Consider the following 15244-nt stretch of genomic DNA (forward strand, 5'->3'; position numbering starts at 1 on the left):
CAATTTGGGGACTTCTTGGTAGTGGGGACCACCAGGTTGCCTAAGGTGGAGTGAACTGGCCCAGGTTGGAAATGTGCTGATCGATAGTGGGATCATGCCTGTGAATAGTCACTGCAGCCGAGCCTGGGCAACAGTGAAACTTCATCTCTACAAAAAAATTATATATATATTTATGTATAATCATGTTATTTTCCTGTTTAAAACCATTCAATACAACTTTTGCTCTGAGGATAAAGTTCAACCCCCTAACATGGCCTATAAGGCCAGATGATGCTTTGCTTTCTGCTTATCTCTTTAGTCTCATCCCTTATCCTCACTCCCTTCCCCCAATTATAAAACAGACAGACTGAATCTATTTTTATTATTTAAATAAATAATTTTATCTGTTGCCTCTGGGCCTTTGTACATGCTGTTTTATTTGTCTGGAACAGTCTTGCCCTCAAACATATACATGGATAAATACACACAGCATATAGCAGTTTTTTGTATTATAGCTTTCTGTTTACTTGTCTGCATCCTCCCATGGGGGCTGGGGCAATATCAGTCTTACTCATCTTATATGTCAGCTCCTAACATAGTACCAGGAACACAGAAGGATTCAATAAATACTTTTTGAAATAATTAATAATCTTCCTTATTGAAGTTTTCCTTTAATGTATATGAAATATGGTAAAGTGATAATACTGGGAAAACTGTTGGTGTAGAAATCTAATGACCAAATCAGCCTGCTAACTTATAACTTTATTTCTTTGAACTTAGTCATACTTCCTCACATGTAATATGAAATAATAATACTCATCCTACTTCTTGTAAAGATCCAATGAGACAATGTTTATGGAAATATTCTAAAAGCTGTAAAGTACTTAAAAAAAAACCAAAAAACAAAAACAGAGACAGTCTTGCTATGTTGCCCAGGCTGCTCTCAAACTCCTGGCCTCAAGCAGTCCTACCACTTTGGCCTCCCAAAGTGCCAGGATTACAGGTGTGAGCCACCACACCCGACCTGAAAACTGTACTTTTATTAGTTTAAAGAACAGGCCAGGCACAGTGGCTCACACCTGTAATTCCAACACTTTAGGAGGCCAAGACTGGTGGATCACGAGGTCAGGAGTTGGAGACCATGCTGGTCAGCATGGTGAAACCCTGTCTCTACTAAAAATACAAAAATTAGCCTGGGATGGTGGTGCACGCCTGTAATCCCAGCTACTTGGGAGGCTAAGGTAGGAGAATCGCTTGACCCTGGGAGGCAGAGGTTGCAGTGAGCCGAGATCTTGCCACTGCACTCCAGCCTGAGCAACAGAGCAAGACTCCATCTCAAAAAATAATAATAATAATGTGGAAAAGTCATGAAAGTTTCAGTAATTATAAACCCACTTTAAAATAGTTAAAGATCATATAAGTAAAAGGAAGTTTATATTTTAAAAAATTGTTTTCAAGTGGGAAGTATAAACACCACATCTACTTTTTTTCAGGTCTACTAGTTTTCATGCAATCACTTTCTTTTTAAATAACAGCTTTATTCAGATGTAATTTACACACCATAAAATTTACTCTTTTAAAGTATACAATTCTGTGGTTTTAAATACATCCACAGAATTGCGCAAACACTACTGCCTAATTTTCTAACATTTTCAAAACCCCAAAAAGCAGCTCTGTATTTATTGGCAGGCACTTCCGAAGCCCTTCCCACTCTCCCTATCCCGGGGTGATAACCAATTTACCTTCTGTCCCTGTGGCTTTTACTGTTCAGGACATTTCATAAATATGGAATTGTAATGTGTGGTCTTCTGTGACTTGCTGCATTCACTAAGTATAATTCTCTCAAGTTTCATCCATGTCGTAGCATCTATTAGGACTTTATTAGTATTTCATTCCATTTTATGGACAAATAGTAATCTATTACATAAATGGATATACATTTTACTTCTCTATTCATTAGTCGATAGACATCATTTGGGTTGTTCCTACTTTGGGGCTTTTTTTTTTAGACAGAGTCTCACTCTGTCACCCAGGCTGGAGTGCAGTGGTTTGATCTTGGCTCACTGCAACCTCCACCTCCCACGTTCAAGTAATTCTCCTGCCTCCGACTCCTGAGTAGCTGGGATTACAGGTGTCCACCACCGCACCCAGCTAATTTTTGTATTTTTAGTAGAGACGGGGTTTCGCCATGTTGGCCAGGCTAGTTTCGAACTCCTGACCTCAGGTGATCTGCCCACCTTGCCTCCCAAAGTGCTGGGATTACAGGTGTGAGCCACTGCACTGGGCCAGACTTTGGGGCTATTATAAGTAATATTGCTATGGAACATTTATGTACAAGTTTTCACATGGACATATATTTTGATTTCTCTTGGGTATATACCAATGAGTAGAATTTCTGGGTCAAATGGTAACTATATTTAATTTTTTTAGGAACTACCGGACTGTTTTCCCAAGTGGCTCTACCATTTTACCTCCTTGGCAGCTGTTTTAGTCTGTCTGGGCTGCTGTAATAAAATACCTTAGACTGGGCAATTTCTAAATAACAGAAATTTAGTTCTCACAGTTCTGGAGGCTGGGAAGTTCAACATCAAGGGGACCAGCAGATTCAGTGTCTGGTGAGGGCTTACTCTCTGCTTCCAAGATAACGCCTTCTTGCTGCATCCTCATATGGCAAAAGGGGCAAACAGGCTTCTTCAAGCCTCTTTCTATGTATTTTTTTGAGACAGGGTCTCACTTTGTTCCAAAGGCTGGAGTGCAGTGGTATGGTCATGGCCAGTGATGCAATCATGGCTCACTGCAGCCTTGCCCTCTTGAGCTCAGGCGATCCTCTCACCTCACCCTCCCAGGTAGCTAGGACTACAGGCACACGTCACCACACCTGGCTAATATTTTTTTAAATTTGTACCGTGTTTCACCATGTTGCCCAGCTGGTCTTGAACTCTTGGGCTCAAGCAATCTGCCTGCCTCAGCCTCCCAAAGTGCTGCAATTACAGGTGTGCCCACCGTGCCCAACTCTGAGCCTTTTTTTATAGGGGCACTAATCCTATTCACAAGAGCAAAGCCTTCATGACATAATCATCTCCTAAACTCTCCATCTCTTAATACTATTGCATTGGGAGTTGAGTCTCAACAAATGAATTTTTGTGGGACACAAACATTCAGACCACAGCAGGCCAGTAAGTATTTTAAGCTTTGCAGGCCATACAATTTCTGATGCAGCTACTCAGCTCTGCTGATGTAGCATGGAAACAGCCATAGAAAGCATGTAAGCAAATGTGTATTAATTATGTTCCAATAAAACTTACTTACAAAAATAGACCGCCAGCTAGTCATGGTAAGCTGTTTGCTGACCCTTGGTCTATTTTATGGTTTTAAAAAGATTTTTGAAGTCACATGATTTTACTAACATATACATAACATAATTTCTACATTTACTATTGGAATAAAATCAGGTCAAGATTTGATCTCATCAACAGACCAGAGCTTGCTTCTCCATCCCTCATTTGAATTAAAAATTTGGACAACTGAGGTACTCAATGGACCAGGCGCAATGGCTCACACCTGTAATCCCAGCACTTAGGAAGGCCAAGGTGAGAAGATTACTTGATGCCAGGAGTTTGAGACTAGCTTGGGCAACATAGTGAAACTTCATCTCTACAAATTTAAAAATTAGCTGGGCTTGGTGGTGCACACCTGTAGTCCCAGCTTCTCAGGAGGCTGAGGTGAGAGGATTGCTTGACCCCGAGAGGCTGAGGCTACAGTGAGCCATGATTGCACAAGGGTACTCCAGCTTGGGTAAAAAAAGAAAAATTAGAGATACTCAATGGTGCTTTTGAAGAAAAGTTTTATTTAGTTTGAGATTATTTTACCTAAAAAGGAAAAGCTAGTCTGTCAGTATTTAGGACTTCCAAAACAGTGTATTGAATTCTTCTTAGGCCAGTGTGAGGTAGTATTCCTTTGATCATACAAACTGTGCAACCCAAAACATAACCCTCCACCTGGTGGGCTGCTGTAGCTGTCATTCAGAGTGTGTACTTCAGACATCTTATTAACAATTCTCCAATTGCTTTTGTTAAGAAAGCATCCTTGGGGTTCTTTTTTTGCTCAAATCTGTTCCCTCCGACCCATCACAATAATCTATTTCAATTACAAATCTGAACAAGTAACTGCCTTTTCAAAATCCTTTGGTGGCTTCCTATTACCTAAGTTTCAGGCTCCTCAGAGTGACACAGAGTTACCTTAATGATCTGGTTCCTCTTAACCTCTCCAATTACTTTTTCTTTTCTTTTTTTTTTTTTTTTTTTTTGAGATGGAGTCTTGCTCTGTCACCAGGCTGGAGCGCAGTGGCGTGACCTTGGCTCACTGCAACCTCGGCCACCAGGGTTCAAGCCATTCTCCTGCCCCAGCCTCCCAAGTAGCTGGGACTACAGGTGCGAAACACCACAGCCAGCTAATTTTGCATGGTGAGACGCGGTTTCACCATGTTGGCCAGAATGGTCTCCATCACTGCGCCTGGCCAACCGCTTCAATATCAATCACAACTACCACCTCATATCTCATGTGCAAACACAAGTTATTATATAAGGTTATTATTACCTATTAGGCAGATTTAGTTCTTTGCAGTTCTTTAACAGACCATATACTTTCATACCTTTATACCAGACATGCCTGACTTCTACACTTTAAAGACTGAATTAGGCTGGGTGTGGTGGCTCACGCTTATAATCCCAGCACTTTGGGAGGCTGAGGCGAGTGGATCACCTGAAGTCAGGGGTTCAAGACCAGCCTGGCCAATATGGTGAACGCTGACTCTACTAAAAACACAAAAATTAGCCAGGTGTGCTGGTGGGGGGTCTGTAATCCCAGCTACTCTGGAGGCTGAAGCAGTAGAAAAAAAGCTTGAACCTGGGAGGCGGAGGTTGCAATGAGCCAAGATTGTGCCACTGCACTCCAGCCTGAGTGACAGAGTGAGACTCCATCTCAAAAATAAATAAATAAATAAATAAATAAATAAATAAATGTATGTGCATCATAGGAACAGCCAAATGGAAAAGATGCAAAGTATGTGAGGAGGTGCAGAGCTTCCATACCCTCTCCAGATGCACTACCCTCCCAGCATCTTCAAGTGTTCACCAACCTGGTAACTCTCTGAACCCTCTTGTTCAGGAGTTCTTGTGAAGGTTCCATTACATAGACATGATTGATTAAAGAATTGGTCATTGGCAATTGAACTCAGTCTCTAGCCCTTTTCCCTTTCTGGTTGTCTAGGGTGGGGGTGGAGTAGGAAGAAGAGTTGGGACCTCAGCCCTCTAATCAGTGTTTGGTTCCTCTGGCAACAAGCCCCCATTTTGATGCTATCTAGGAGCCCACCAAGAGTCACTTCATTAACACAAACTCAGGTGTCATTGAAAGGGGCTTGAAAAGATGCTCCTATCACTCAGGAAACGTCAAGGGTTTTGGTAGCTGTGAGAAACCAGGGACAAAGACCATGTATATATTTCTTATACAATACCCTGTTCAAAGGATCCTCCTCAAAATCAGCTCGTTTAAAAAAATAGTTTATTATGATTTTATCACATATAATTTCAAATGCCTAAAAGAGAATAGTATAATGATATGTATAATATAATTAATTTCTGAACTATATCAGGTTCGTTGCCCAGTGAACAGCAAGTTAGTACACCAAGACACTGGGTTGCAGCAGAGAAAGAGGCTTAATCATAAGACAGACGAACATTTGCCTCTAGGAGGAATTTGAGGCTAGAGGTTTTAAAGGGGTTGGATAAGTAGTAAGCCAAGGTGTGGGGGTCATTGATTGGTTAAAGAATGCAGGGTGAAGTCATGGGAAGGAGAGATGACGAAACTGCATTCTCATACTGATTTGATTCCTCTATGGGGGTCTTCAGACTGGCTGGTGTCAGCTGTTCCACTGGAATTCAGGATCTGAAAAATAGCTTAAGCAACTTTTAAGCAAAAGCCTTATGATTCTAACTTCAGATTCTATTTATGAGAACAATGAGGATGCAAATGGTCAGCATCTAGTGTGATGTGACTTTTGCACCTAAAAGGAAGTGGGCCAAAGTGCAGCCTGATTAATACTTAATTGTAACTATATTTCTGCCCAGAACCAGGCATGTAATTCTTGTTAAACCCTATGAGGACCGTTTCATTTCCATTCATTCGTCATTCCACTTCAACAATTATCAGCGATTGGCTAATTTTCCTCCATTTGTACCTCCTGCCACCCCAACCCACATTATTTTAAAGCCAAAACCAGATATTATATCATTTCAATCTGTAAATATTTCAGTGTGTATCTCTAAAATATACAAATTTTTTTCTTAAATATAACCACATCATGCTAAAATAATGATTCCATAATATTGTCAAATAATCATTCTGCATTCACATTTCTCCAGTTGTCTCAGTTTTAAAATGTTCCCACATTTTGAATTGAGGAAAGATATATATTTCAGTTGGTTATTATGTCTCTTAAATTTCTTTTACACTATAAATTTTCTCTCATTTCTTTTTAAATTATTTTTGAAGAAAACAGTCTTTTGTCCTACAGAGTTGTCCACAGTGTGGATTTTGTTTATTGTATCCATGGAGTTATTTCCTATGTTCCTCTGTCCTCTATTTCCTGTAAATAGATAGGTAGGTTTAGGCTTAATCACCATCATTGGTTTGCGGGGGTGGGGAAGGTGAGGCAAGACCACTTTATTCCAGTGTTGTATTCCATCAAGAGGTACTTAAAGTCTTACGTCTCTTATTTTCTATGAGGGTAGCCACTGATGAACTTTGCAGAGATCCATTAGTTCATTAGAAGTTATAAAATTCCGATTTTGAGGCCAGATGAGATGGCTCACGTCTGTAATCCCAGCACTTTGAGAGGCCAAGGTGGGCGAATCATGAGGTCAGGAGTTCGAGACCAGCCTGGCCAGCATGGTGAAACCCTGTCTTTACTAAAAAAATACAAAAAATTACCTGGGCTTGGTGTCGCGCTCCTGTAATCCCAGCTACTCCGGAGGTAGGAGAATTGCTTGAATCCGGGTGGCAGAGGTTGTAGTCAGCAGAGATCGTGCCACTGCACTCCAACCTGGGAGACAGAGTGAGACTCTGCCTCAAAAAAAAAAAAAAAAAAAAAAAAATTCCGATTTCATTTCCTTTCTCATTTCTTTAGTTGGAGTACTTCTAAAGAGAATTTTTTTTTTTATCAAGCAAATGACTATCCAGACATATAGTTCAAAAATACTAAGACTTGCTTGTAGATACTGTGGAATGAGGGAGTTTCACAAAAGATAGATAAGGCAAAGTAATAAGTTTTGAAGTCAAAGAGAGATTATGAGTTTACCAGTACCTTTAAAGTGAATTTCTAAAACTTATTTGTCTTATTTACAAATGTTCAAAACTTAAATTGCATGCAAAAATAAATTTTCAAATAAATAAAAATGCTGACATTTAAAAATAAGAGTTAGGGCACAGTGGCTAATACCTGTAATCCCAACATTTTGGGAGGCCAAAGTAGGAGGACTGCTAGAACCCAGGAGTTTGAGATCAGCCTGGGCAACATAGTGAGACTCTTTCTCTTAAAAAATAAAAAATAAAAATTAACGGGGTGGGCTGGGCACAGTGGCTCACACCTGCAATCCCAGCACTTTGGGAGGCTGAGGTGGGTGGATCACCTGAGGTCAGGAGTTCCAGACAAGCCTGGCCAACATGGTGAAACCCCATCTCTATTAAAAATACTAAAATTAGTTGGGTGTGGTGTCAGGCGCTTGTAGTCCCAGCTACTCTGGAGGCTGAGGCAGGAGAATCACTTGAACCCAGGAGACGAAGGTTGTAGTTAGCCGAGATTGCACCATTGTATTGTAGCCTGAGTGACAAGGACAAAACTTCTTCTCAAAAAAAAAAAAAAAAAAAAAAAAAAAAAAAGCAGAGTATGGTGACATGCACCTGTTGTCTTAGCTACTTGGGAGGCTGAGATAGAAGGATCACTTGAGAACAGGAGGTTGAGCCTACAGTAAACTATGAACATGTCCTTGCACTCCAGTCTGGGTGACACTGCAAGACTCTATCTAAAAAAAAAAAAAAAAAAAAGAACTAAGACTAGGCATAGTGGCTCACTCCTACAATCCCAGCACTTGCAGGATGACATGAGGCTAGAAGTTTGAGACCAGTTTGGGCAATGTAGCAGAACCCCATCTCTATCAAAATAAAAATAAGAATTGGGAAGGTCATTCTTTAGTACACAAATGATAAACTAATATTCATTTCTAATGCATATATTACTTTTTGTATGTGTGTATTTTTGGTAGAGATGGCATTTTGCCATGTTGCCCAGGCTGCTCTCAAACTCCTGAGTTCAAGTGATCTGCCCACCTGGGCCTCCCGAAGTGCTAAGATTACAGGCGTGAGCCACTGCATCTGGCCTACTTGTATAAACAACAAAAATGTTTCTTTTATTATAACCCACATTGGACCAAAATATCTTGTCTTATCGTAGTAAACCTAAGCTCCCCCTTTGCTTCCATTACCGTGCCTCTCTCAGTGTCTTTCAGTTATTTCTCCTTTATTCTTTTCAACCTTTTGTTGGACCTAATTCAGAACTGAAGTTTTAAAATACTCTCTGAAGCATATAAAATAAAAATTATGTTTTGTATGTAAAATAAAGTTTATACAAGGCCATTGGTTTGGATTGAGTTTCTGCACTAGGTCCAACAGACCAAACCAAAATGTCCTTACTCATGCTGACAGTTTATTTGATCTTCCAAGAAATCAGGAGAGAGAGAGAGGTAATAGCCAAATCTCCAAACAGGCCAGTTTTAGCCAGCATAATAAAGAAGTCACCTCTGCTTTAACTTTTTACAAGGAAAGTAACTATGAACCAACCCATGTACTTTTTGTTCTGTTTCTGTTTTCTTTAGCCCTTTTCTGCCTAAAAAGCCAACTCCTCTGCTCGGTTCATCAGAACACTCATTCTGTTTTTTAGAAAAATTTTAGAAAAATGTGTTGCTCAAGTCTAGAATTGCAAATCAAAGCCAGTTAAGATCTTTAAACTAAATTTGTTGTAATTTTGTATTTTGACACGCTATCAATAGTAAAATGGTAGGAATCAGAGCAAAAAGACCATAATATCCTTACTTGGCCCTAGTAAGGAATCAGAGTCTAGAAGTGGGTAGTTTCATACTAATAAAATGTTGGTATCAATGTTTCAATAAAGCAAATAATATTTAACACTTGCATTATCCAGACAATGTTAAGTGTTATCATCAATAGAACTACTTTTATTATTATCAGCTCTGTGTTACTGTATTAACAAAATAATCACACCTTTAAGAAAAAGTAAGTGATTGGGAGGCCAAGGCAGGAGGATTGTTTGAGACCAGGAGTTCAAGACCAGCCTGGGCAACATAGCAATATATTATTTCTAAAAAAATTTTTTAAATTAAGAAAAAAAAAGCAAGTGAGCAAGCAAAAGTTAATCTTCTTTGGAGAAAGGAAAGAGGCCAACCTTTTCATGAAGCCAAGGGATTTGAAGGATTACTAACTATTGCTAATTTTTTAAAGTAATGTACTGAGTTTTTAAGTACATTACTGAGTTAGATTTTAGCTTCTTCTTCGGTGAATGTATTTGAAATAGGCTAAACATTTGTACCCTGGCATCAGGCAAAATCACTTGTTCTTCTCCTCTAATACTCCTTGCCGGTTGTTTTCTGGACTGGCCTTTCTTCTTCTTGGAATGATCAGTTTTTGGGGAGAAGTAGACAAAGTAGGTCTGCTTAGGCCTGGCAAAAGACCTTCCCATAGTCCAGTCTGGCACCCTGGAGTTCCACAGTGGGGTCTGTTTGTGCACTTATGACCCATGGTAATCTCAAGGGAAGGACTAACTAATCTAGGGCAGGATTTGGCTTTTCTTGATGCTAGCCAGATATTAAATTAATTTTGCTTCCAACTAACCCCAAGGGTAGGATTAAGATATTTGGGATACTAACACTGTGACTTGGCTGTCTGTTATATAGATTCATCCCTACCCCTGACATTTTAGGTAATTCCCAGGATTCAGAGTGACTTTTATTCTGCTTCTCCACAGATTTTTTTTTTTTTTTTTTTTTTTTTTTTTGAGATGGAGTCTCACTCTGTTGTCCAGGCTGGAGTGCGGTGGTGCAATCTTGGCTCACTGCAATCTCCACCTAATGGGTTCAGGTGATTCTCCTGCCTCAGCATCTCCATTAGCTGAGATTACAGGTGTGTGCCACCATGCCTGGCTAATTTTTTCATTTTTAGTAGAGACAGGGTTTCACCATGTTGGTCAGGCTGGTCTTGAACTCCTGACCTCAAGTTATCTGAGGTCACTTGAGATCACTCAAAGTGCTGGGATTACAGGCATGAGCCACCATGCCTGGCCTCCACTATTCAAATTTTCTAAAATAATTTTTTAAAGATGGGGTTTTGCTCTGTTGCCCAGGCTGCAGTGCAGAGACATGATCATGGCTCCCTGCAGCCTCGAACTCCTGGGGTCAAGCGACCCACCCACTTCAGCCTCTCAAGTAGTTGAGGTTACAGGCGTGTGCTATCATGCCTGGCTAAGTTTTAAAAAATATTTTTTGTAGAGACAGAGTCTTGCTATGTTGCTTAGGCTGGTCTCAAATTCCTGGCCTCAAGCAATCCTGCCTCAGCCTTGGCCTCCCGAATTTCCGAAACATTCTTCTTTCATAGCTTAAAATAAGCATTTTACTTTTATTAAAAATGAGGGTTTATTTTTGTTGTTTTTGAAAAATAGACTAGAATAAATTCTTATCTATCTAGAACAATTTAGTTTACCTTTAGTAGAAAGGAAACTCTTAAGTACAATTCTTCAGTAAGGTGGCAAGAGCAATTTGAAAATTAGGTGAGAACAAAAAGTTTATGAGAAGAGTACCAAGATCTAGAGAAGGACCCTAGACAAAAGAGGGTTTATAGTCTGAACAGGGAGGAAGCAGATGAGACATGAATACTGCTGTGTACTCAAAAGTAGAGCCTGACAAAGCTAAAACACTTTCTAAATATTAACTTTTGATCCGATTCAGCAATCCTATGATAGACACATTAGCATAGCAAATGGTAAAGTAAGGCAAACGATAAAATTATGTGTGCATGCCTAGAAACAAAATTCAAGCATAGGTAATCTCCTTCTGTGCCTCTCCACCCTTTCCTGTAGCAGCATAAGCAGCTTGCAGGTGACTCGGTGTACGTGTCTTTAGGGAAAGTAAATTGGTCACGAAAGCTCTGTAATAGCTATAAATGTGGAAGCTGATCCAAACTAATAGTGGACAAGTTAGAATCAATTCTAAGCTTGAAAAACAGTTTTAAAAAATCTCTCTTACTGCACAGGATAAAAAATCATATTTTTAAAGGGTCATTTCTACTATGGTAGAATATTCCCATTAAGATAGTAGAAGGGGATGTGCACGGTGGGTCATGCCTGTAATCCCAGCACTTGGGGAGGCTGAGGCAGGTGGATCACCTGAGGTAGGGAGTTAGAGACCAGTCTGATCAACATGGAGAAACCCTGTATCTACTAAAAATACAAAATTAGCCAGGCAGGGTGGCACAAGCCTGTAATCCCAGCTACTCGGGAGGCCGAGGCGGGAGAATAGCTTGAACCAGGAGGCAGAGGTTTCAGTGAGCCAAGATCGTGCCATTGCACTCCAGCCTGGGCAACCAGAGTGAAACGCCATCTCAAAAAATAAAAAAAAAAAAAAAAAAAAGAAAGAAAAGAAAAAAAAAGATAATAGAAGCCAGTGCCTTGGAATTGAGTGCTGAGCTCTAGTTCTGGGAAGTTGTGAATTAGGCCAGATGTTCTAGAAGAAAATGAGCAGTATAATAAAGTGTGATTTGATGGCTTTCCCTTTGTTGCCAAAAGTGAAGGGAAAGGAGTTATAGGAGAGTATGTTAAAGGCTTGTTTTTCCCTAGTAGGTGTGGAGTTTCCAGAAGAAACAAACAGATCTCCTCCTCGCCTTTTATAAGCATAGAATTACAAAGTTAGAAACAGCCATGCAGGACGCACAACAAATGCTGGTCAGCCAGGACAAGTAAGTAACAAGTCAAATCCCTAGAGAGCTTTTTTTCTTGTTTTGTCTTTCTAAGAAGTGACAGTCCTTATTTCCTTGTGTTTGCAAAGCCTGGAAATTGCTCCATATGTATTTGTTTGTTTGGGAAAATCAGGTACAGAGTTTTTGATCCCCTGAATCTCCATTTTTTTTCTTTCTGCCCTCCAGAGGCCCTCCTCACTTTATAGTTTTCCTCTTCTATTTCCCAGTATCAGAAACTGCTTCCCAGCCCAGGTGCAGGGGCTCACACTTATAATCCTAGAACTTTGGATGGCCAAAGCAGAAGGATCACTTGAGTCCAGGAGAAGACCAGCTTGGGCAACATAGCGAGACTCTGCTTCTAAAAAAAAATGGTTTTTAAATAAAAAATTAGCCAGACATGGTGGTTCCCACCTGTAGTCCCAGCTACTTGGGAGGCTGAGGCTGGAGGATCCTTTGAGCCCAGGAGTCTGAGTTACAGTGAGTTATGATTACACCATTACAGTCCTGCCTGGGTGAAAAAGTGAGACAATGTCTCAAAAAAACAAAATAAAACCCTCCACTTCTTTTTGAAAAATCAGATATAGCTGATCCACACTGATAACACTCATTGTAGTGTCAACCTCCTGGGCTCAAGTGATCCTCCCACCTCAGCCTCCCAAGTAGCTGGGACTACAAGTGCATTCCACTATGCCTGGCTAATTTTTTTTTTTTTTTTTGGTAGAGACTGAGTCTCTCCACATTGCCTGGGCTGGTCTGGATTTTTTTTTCTTCTTTTTAAATTTATTATTATTGTTATTTTTTTTTTTATGAATTGCTTCAAGCATTTGCATGTTAACTGTCTTTGGGGGCCATTCTAATCTTCTCTGTATTGTTCCAATTTGGGTATATGTGCTGCCAGAGCAATCAAAAGATGGAATCCTTGATAAAAGCTTTTAGACATTAGCAGGCCAGGGATGTGTGTGTGTGTGGAGAGAGGAAATGGATTCTTTTTGCAAATTCCCCTGAAATCATACCAAGTAATCTCTTATTTTGTCCACCTGATTGTTCTCATTATCAAAATCAGGCCATTGTCTCCTTCAATCACAAAATCTCTGATAGAAATAGGTTGTATAGCTGCAAGCATTTCTCAATAAGCATTAAATAGATGTTAATAGTTATAATAAGAAAAAATCAGGTTTTTAATCCCTGATATGCTGGAGCTGATTGTTTTCATCTTTTGCCTAGAGAATTGTCAGTTTTAAGGAAGGAGAATGGAGAACTGAAGAAACTTCTAGCCATTCTAAAGGTAAATGAAATAGATTTTCCTTATTATTTTTTCTCCTACTTTTCTCATCTATCTAGCTGACTGTATAGAATAGTGTTTCCTAACATTTTTCTCATCATGGAACACACAGAAATTGATATTTGTACAATAAGCACACTATAGTAAATGGATGAGGTCTCAGCAGACCTTGGAGGACTGAAAGGATCAATATATAGCACACTCGTAATCCATTCACAACATACCAGTTAGAAAGCTGTCTTATAGAGGAGACATCTGCTGCAACTCAAAAATTTCTCTTTAATAAACTCAAGACACCTCAGGACCCTTCCTCTGCATCACACACTACTTCCTAAATAATTTTTCTTCCTAAGAATGTTCTGTGTATTTGTATAATTTTCCTGTTGATCCCACTCCTATAATTATTCAAGCACATTGTAGTATGTTATTTCCCTTTCTCTCCCCAGAGACTCCATATTTCCCCACATGTTAGTCTGTGGGATTCCCTATGTGTACTTATGATGAACTAAAATATTATCCCCTCAAAGCTAATGATATCCTGAGGAAATACTGTGGCTACTTTCCCCCCTACTGGGAATCTTAGCAACCCTGACTAAGGGGCATTGAGCTTTGTTATCTAACAATTAAGACTAAAGGTCTGTTGATTAGGATCCTCAGTTGCAGCTTTTTTCACTCCTGTTTTTATTTTTTTTTAACCTATAGGAATCTCCGAGTTGGTACCAAGGAAGCAGGTCAGTTTTATCAGCTTCTGTACTAGCCCAGTCCCCTGAAAATGCCTATTCTTTCTTGACTCCTGGCTGTGTGAACTCTGAGAGAAAGAAAATCGTTAATGAATTTAGCTTTCACTTCTCCGAGAAACAGTTACTCACTGAAAAGTGCCGAAGTAAAATTTTAATTGTAATGCTCACCCTGGACTGTCATCTTACGAAATCCTACTCATCCTTCAAAACTCAACTCAGTCATTTCCTCTGTGAAGATTGCATTAGGTAGAGTTAGATGGTCTATTCATTCATTCAATAAATATTAAATGCCTACAGCTTATCAGGTACTGTGTTAGGGGCTGGATATATTTCACTGGTCCTTTCTAATTAGTGATATGTATGCTCTACCAACTGTTAAAAAAAATGGGTGTGTGTGTGTGTATTTTTTTTTTTTTCTCTTTTTGAGACAGAGTTTTGCTCTTGTTGCCCAGGCTGGAGTGCACTGGCTCAATCTCGGCTCACCCACAACCTCCACCTCCTGGGTTTAAGTGATTCTCTCCTGCCTCAGCCTCCTGAGTAGCTGGAATTACAGACATGTGCCACCACACCCTGTTAATTTTGTGTTTTTTAGTAGAGACAGGATTTCTCCCTGTTGGTCAGGCTGGTCTCGAACTCCCAACCTGAGGTGATCCATCCACCTTGGCCTGCCAAAGTGCTGGAATTAAAAACGTGAGCCACCATGCCCAGCCTAAAAATATTTTTAATATCAGTTCTGCATTGATGGATTAAAAAGACATGGTGCCCTACATTCATAGAAGTTATAGTCTAGCGTTCTTTTGTCCTTCTGTACTTCTGATAAGCCCATTATGACACTTAAACACTGCTCTAATTGTTTTTTTTAATCTCTCCCACTAGCCTGTAAGCTTCTCAGTTATTCTAGTTACCTTTGTAATCTCAGGATCTAGGAAATATGGACACAAATATATGCTTGTTGGATAGCATCCTTCTGGTTATTTTGGGTTTAGTTCTTTTTCTAGTTTCTTAAGGTGGATGAGAGGATGGAGGGATGTATGAATGGATGGACAGCTGTATGGCTGAGAGTACTTGGTAAGGCACTGAGGAGAGAAGAAAGGAGTACTTTACAACTTTTATTATGGGCAACACAGAGGTGGAGAAAGCTCCACTTAGGGAGTTGGAGAGCAACGGG

The 15244-nt window shown here is 39.8% G+C and overlaps 1 protein-coding gene and 1 non-coding gene across 14 annotated transcripts in view; one reads left to right on the plus strand and one right to left on the minus strand.

Annotated features, from left to right (window-relative positions):
• The window catches only part of RNF212B (ring finger protein 212B), a 64053-nt gene that overhangs the window by 30611 nt on the left and 18198 nt on the right, over nt 1-15244 (plus strand). For 11 of the 13 annotated variants that reach the window (XM_032265450.1, XM_032265451.1, XM_032265459.1 and 8 more), the window contains 3 exons: nt 11939-12054; nt 13279-13339; nt 14039-14067. In XM_032265450.1, the coding sequence (XP_032121341.1) occupies nt 11939-12054; nt 13279-13339; nt 14039-14067 (206 nt within the window). The remainder of the gene's footprint in view (nt 1-11938; nt 12055-13278; nt 13340-14038; nt 14068-15244) is intronic. The other 2 variants (XM_032265460.1, XM_032265463.1) reach the window with 1 other exon arrangement.
• On the minus strand, nt 12855-12957 carry LOC116541491. Its single transcript, XR_004264833.1, has one exon. It is a non-coding gene; the product is annotated as a U6 spliceosomal RNA (small nuclear RNA).

This window comes from Sapajus apella, unplaced genomic scaffold (genome assembly GCF_009761245.1).
Source record: "Sapajus apella isolate SASKATOON/1434 unplaced genomic scaffold, GSC_monkey_1.0 scaffold151, whole genome shotgun sequence".
NCBI classification, from domain to species: Eukaryota; Metazoa; Chordata; class Mammalia; order Primates; family Cebidae; genus Sapajus; species Sapajus apella.